Genomic DNA, 5,912 nt, shown 5'->3' with positions numbered 1-5,912 from the left:
TTATTATTCTGTGATATTGTTGCCCAGGTAATTGAATTTGTGCAGTTCAAAAATCGCTTGCAACGCTCCATGCAGTATCTTGCTGTAAAATCTGATTCTGTAATACTGAGTCTGAAGCAGAAGTCTGAGTCTCTTGACGAAGTGGAGGTTAGTTGTCACTTATGAATTTCAACGCCCAAATTCAGGATGAAGTAGTTTTATTAAAATTATGAGAGAAGTACATATTTCAACCCCGAACTCTTGCCTAGTCTAATTTACAACCCTGAACTTCAATACCGGCTAAATTACAACCCCCAACTCTCAAAACCGGTCAGGATTCAACCCTTCTCTACCTTTTGACCGGTTTTGACCAAGTTGACCCATAGACTGGGTGAACAATAAATTCAAAAAAAAATATTTTTTCACTTGGTGAACAGTACTTTTTCTTAAAAAAGTTGCAGTTTTTTAGCTTGTTTGGAATTTGAGTAGCTCAGAAAAAAGACAAATGTGGAGTCTGTGAAACAGTTAACTGTTTATGCACTGTTCGTGTTGATTTTTTTTTTGGCTGAGAGCTACTCAGATGTCCGAATGCTATGAAAATTGGCACGGACCTCAAGCATTGATACATCTTCCATGCAAAAAATATTCGGATTTTTTGAACTTTTTGTATTTTTTTTGAATTTACCGGTCACCGGTGAAAAATTCAAAATCATTTTTTGAATTTTTATTTCTCAACCTTTTATTTTTTTTTGAATTTACTGTTGACCTTGTGAAAAAAACGAGTTTATTTTTTTAATTTTTTATTTACTGTTCACTAGTCAACGGGTCAAAACCGGTCAACTAGCTCAAAACCGGGCAACAGGTAGAGAAGGGTTGAATTTTGACCGGTTTTGAGAGTTGGGGGTTGTAATTTAGACGGTATTGGAGTACGGGGTTGTAAATTAGACTAGGGCAAGAGTTCGGGATTGAAATATGCACTTCTCTCTAAAATTATCGGCATGCATTGATGCTTGAAGGAAATACATTTAGTTATTTTTCCAACTTGTAGCCATTTTGAACCGTTTATACAAAATTAAATTCTATTGTTATAAATTGATATTCTATCAGGACATCATCTCATAGGCGTTAATATTTTCTTGTACAAGTAAATAGTATCGGTACCTGTCATTTTTTATGTAACCCGCACCAATACTGATAATTGTCCCTAATTGCAGTCTGTTCTTGAAAATGTGAATCATGGAGGAGGCTTGGTTGATCTATCAAGTGAAGACAACATGAAACATTTAACTTTTAATGAAGATCTCGAGGCACGCCCTTGGTGGACACCAACAACCAGTGTAAATTTTCTTTCAGGTAGCTTCGCATGCTATGCAAACTGTCTTATCTGTTTTGTGCTTGACAATAGCACCATTTTGAACTCACTATGTTGCATGCTTGGTAGTTAACCATTTTTGGGTCTTTGTTGGAGTCATTTATGGTCTTGGAAGCACAAAAATTCTTACTATTGTTATGGACTTGTGATTTTACAGAACCAATTGATGAAAGTTCGACACCTGCGTGCTTTAGGGCCAAAGTGGTATGTCATTTTCTTATTACCTTTATTTACACCGGCTCAAACATTTTCTTTCTTATCGCCTTCATTCATTGCATTACTTAATTAATATTTTGAAGAAAAAATATATATGCATCACCCGTGTGACATCTAGTTGACTATCTGAACGATCAAAAAACCTAGTATGCCTCCGTGTGGCAGGTGACATATAACCCTTGCACATGAAGGGTTCCACGTGCCAAGCCTATTTTTTATCTTTTTTCATCGTTAGCCTGGACACTTTATTTTTTCAACAACATGCTTCTTCATTCTTCTCATCTCCACCTCCCTCCAACGTATTGCGTATTCTTTTACTTCACCAATGCAGCCTGCCCACCGGTTGCACCATCCAATGCCGATTCGACCCTGTATAATGTCGATGGGCCTGTTGCAATCCCTAGTTGTGGTGCCTATGTTTCCTTGCCATGAGCGACATGATCCCTAGCCCAGTGAGTGGATATCGGAGCGTGCTGAAAAACCCAGCCCACTTTCTTCTGCACCACAATTCCGATTGGCTCAAAAATCCATAAGGCTTGGAGGCAGTTGCAGACGCCTCCTCAGTACATTGCATGGAGAGAGGATAAACACTTACTATACATATTACAACAAATGCAAAAGTTCCCTACAAATTTGTTTCAGCCTGTTAAACTAAATCATTCCTTCCCTCTAAAATTTTCTTATGTTTATTGCAGTGCAAGCACAAATCTACTGAGAAGGATGGCCCTAAGATGAGAGATGCTGAGAGAAAATGTCTTGTCCCCCGGCTTGTTTACCTTTCCATGCATGGTTGTGTATCTTCCCTCAGGGAGACTGAGCCCAACGGGTCTGTTTCTGATATAACTGTTGGGGAAATGAAAACCTTACTTGAGAAATATGCTAGGACTATTGGCTATTCCATGGATGATGCTCTAAGCATGATTCTTGGCATATCTTCAGGCAAGAAGTCTATGAAGGTATGAATTAACTGAATATTCGTTCCCTTTTTGTATTTACTTTCCTAATAACCTGCCGATATTGTTCGCCTATCAGCTCTTCTTTTCATCAGTCTTTTTGTATCTGAAGAATGATTTAACTATCTGCCTATTCATCTTGCTTCGGTTAGAAAGTAAAAAGAACATGGTTCTTTCCATGCTCTTCCAAAGCTAAATCTTGAATTCTAAAGCAGTGTTGCTTGTATTAACTGTACTTGGTATTTATACCTTTTTTTGTTGGAAGCGCAAAAGCACTACCTTTTAAGATTATGTAATCTGTTGCTCCTGGTATGCTGAATGGAATGGTTCAATCAATTCAAGCCCTAATGTGATGCTTCCCTTTGACTTTTTCTACAAGTTAATCACATCTTTTGTGAAAAAAAAAACTGTTATGCACTTATTCACTGAAATGGCGAAAATGTTTTAATTATTTGAAACAGTAGTTTCGACCCCTTGCTCTTATTGCTGCACAACTGCAGTACCATGATTAACCCATCAACTGCACCTTGCTGATGACTGTATTTTCAGGATTTTGCTCCTGATATTGTCAGCTGGATGAGTTTTGCTGTATTTATTAATGCAATGAACTTGTGGTCAAATGAATCAGTGATCCCCAGAACTGATCCGAGCAGCCCAAGTTCTTGGGAGATTGTGGACAGCTTAGTGAAAATTTGCATAGAGGAGCACCTGACTGATGCCAATCGAATCCTGACTTGTCCTGGAAATAAAATTCCACTGTTAGTTCAGATGGTTACAGAACCCATTTCTTGGCATCTCATCATAATCCAGTCCTGCATGAGAGTGGTGGCCCCGCAAGGAAAGAAGAAAAAGAAAAGCGGCCCATCGGTGCGACCAAACATGCCTCAGTTGCAAGGAATTCAAAGATCTGTTCAGTGCTTGATTGAAACACTCCGAAGTGTCCAAAAATGGTTATCTGATCAGATGAGTCCAGAGGAGCAAGGTTTGGATATCTTAATGTCATATTTGCAAGGAACTGGCGATGAAGGCCCAGGACAGACATTCAGAGTCTTGGAAGAGAAACCAATTGCACATGCCTCTGAGCTTGGTGATCGAATTGCTCAGTCTCTGGAAGCATGGAGTTCTACTGGCGTGGTAAGAAGAATTGTTGGAGCAGAACATGAGGTGCTAGCCGAGTTCAAGAAAATGGTTGACTCTAAACTCAAGCTGCTCATGTCAGAATCGGCTTCTCTATCTTCGATGTTACACTAGAGTTGATGAAATTTTGCACATGAATTTTGTTCTATTCTTGTTGTGGCGTTCCATTATACATATGTTGTAACAGTATAACAGAATGGCTGTGCGCTTTTGTTGTTTGACTTGCTTTTATTCGATTGAGGACATCTTTTTCCCCTTGGCTTTCGTGTCTCTCTGCTCCTGATTTGTTATTGTGGTATAGTTATTGTGTTACTCCAACTTGATTTGGTGCAATAAGATGGCACATGCCATTTCTGTTGGCGATTTGTTGCACAAGCCATTTGTTGTCTCATGTCGGGCATGTCCAGCCGTTCGGGGAGCAAGTTTGCCCCCTGCCGTCGATTTCAAACTCAAATTCGTCCTAAGTTTGGTACACTTTGGCATAAATTCAACAAAATCTATTTTCTTTCTCACATAGTTCATCACAGAAATCAATACAAATCAAATAGTTTAATGAAATAATCTCATAATTTGAACAAAAATTAAAACGCATTGAACTAGGCGTTGCCCTTCAGCCTCCATAGGGTTTACTAGATCGTGTTGCAGTTTTTGATGCACTTGTGGGTCTCGGATCTCCTGATGTATATTGAGGAAGGCAGCCAATGCTATCGGTACTTGGTGATCAACACAATGACATGTTGTGCAAGAAGACAGTAATTTATCACCTCCCACATCTGAGATTTCGACCAGGTCATAGCGGGGTACCGGACAACAGCAAATCGAGATTGGAGCACACCAAATGCCTGCTCGACATCCTTCGTGCAAGCCTCCTGACACTTAGCAAAGTAGGAGTTCTTGCCTCCTGGCATAGGGTTTGAGATAGTCTTCACAAATGTGGACCATCTAAGATAGATGCCATCTGCTAGGTAGTATCCCTTCTTGCAGTGGCGTCCATTGACCTCAAAGTTCACCGGAGGAGCATGGCATTCAACAAGCTTGGCAAAGACATTTGAGCACTGCAGTACGTTGATGTCATTGTGAGTTCCTGGCATATCAAAGGAGTGCCAAATCCAGAGGTCATGTGTGGCCACTGCCTTAAGTACCACACCGCAAGCTCCTGTGGCGCCTTTGTACATCCCCTGCCAAGCAATTGGGCAGTTTTTCCGTGCCCAACGCATGCAGTCGATACTTCTAAGCATCCCGAGAAATCCTCTTACTGCATTATGTGCTAGGATTCGAGCTGTGTCTTCAACATTTGGTGATCGCAAATATTGTGGTCCAAACACTACCATCACAGGCTGCGGAACTTGTACAAACACTCAATGGTGGTGGACTCCGCCATGTGTCCATAGTCTTCCTGTATATCACCGTGAGCTCCTTATGCAAGCATCCTCATAGCTGTCGTGCACTTCTAGAGTGAGGAGAATCCAACTATGCCGGTGCAATCCTTCTTGCAAATGAAATAGCTGTCGAACTCCCGGATGTCACTCACAATTCCGAGGAAGAGCTTCCGGCTCATCCGATAACGACGTTGAAACACTTTCTTGCCGTGTAGTGGAGCGTCGACGAAGTAGTCGGCGTAGAGCAAGCAATAGCCCTCCATCCGATGCCTCTGCTTGCTCTTGCGGTGGCCCGGCGACGAGCCACCTCGCTGCGGCTTTCCATTGTTCACGAACAGGCCTGCTAGAGCGGCGAGGATAATGAGGTGCTCTTCATTGTCGGTGTCGGCCTCGGCTTCCTCCTCGTCGTCGGAGTCCATCGCCGAACACCTTGCAGGCGTGATGTGGGTAGCCGTTGGTATCCCCGGCTGCGTGGTCGGAGTCCTGGAGAGCTTGCCCAGGAGCAGGATGGAGGCTGTCGCAGCGAAACCCTCTCTTTTCGGCGGGGGGATGGCCTTTCTAGCGGCGCAGCAACGGCTATGGGAAGGTGGGTGGCACCGGGATCGGCATGGCGGTGAAGGGGGAAGTGGCGTCCTGCCGCTCGCGGGTCGAATCTAGGCAGGGATAAGGCGTTTCTCACCTGACAGTGGTGGACCACGCGCCACTTTTCCTTCTGCGGGAGCCTCCAAGTGGGCTGGGTTTGGCCTGGGATCGCCGGGCCAAAAAATGGGCCGAACCGACGGAATTCGACGTCCTAAGGATGCGACTGGGCCATTTTTTCAACGCCGACGGTAAAAAAGCGCCCCGGGGGCCTCTCTCTCTGTGTGTGTGTGTGGG

General features: G+C 43.0%; 1 protein-coding gene across 1 annotated transcript in view; it reads left to right on the top strand.

Annotated features, from left to right (window-relative positions):
• LOC123126912 (N-terminal acetyltransferase B complex auxiliary subunit NAA25) overlaps window positions 1–3,914 on the top strand; it is a 17,614-nt gene extending 13,700 nt beyond the window's left edge. Inside the window, exons 15-19 of the mRNA XM_044546742.1 lie at window positions 28–147; window positions 1,194–1,332; window positions 1,509–1,555; window positions 2,263–2,523; window positions 3,070–3,914. Of these exons, the coding sequence (XP_044402677.1) occupies window positions 28–147; window positions 1,194–1,332; window positions 1,509–1,555; window positions 2,263–2,523; window positions 3,070–3,771 (1,269 nt within the window). The 3' untranslated portion in view covers window positions 3,772–3,914. The remainder of the gene's footprint in view (window positions 1–27; window positions 148–1,193; window positions 1,333–1,508; window positions 1,556–2,262; window positions 2,524–3,069) is intronic.
• Window positions 3,915–5,912: the final 1,998 nt, after the last annotated feature.

This window comes from Triticum aestivum, chromosome 1B (assembly GCF_018294505.1).
Source record: "Triticum aestivum cultivar Chinese Spring chromosome 1B, IWGSC CS RefSeq v2.1, whole genome shotgun sequence".
NCBI lineage: Eukaryota > Viridiplantae > Streptophyta > Magnoliopsida > Poales > Poaceae > Triticum > Triticum aestivum.
This window is presented reverse-complemented; position numbering and strand designations above follow the sequence as displayed.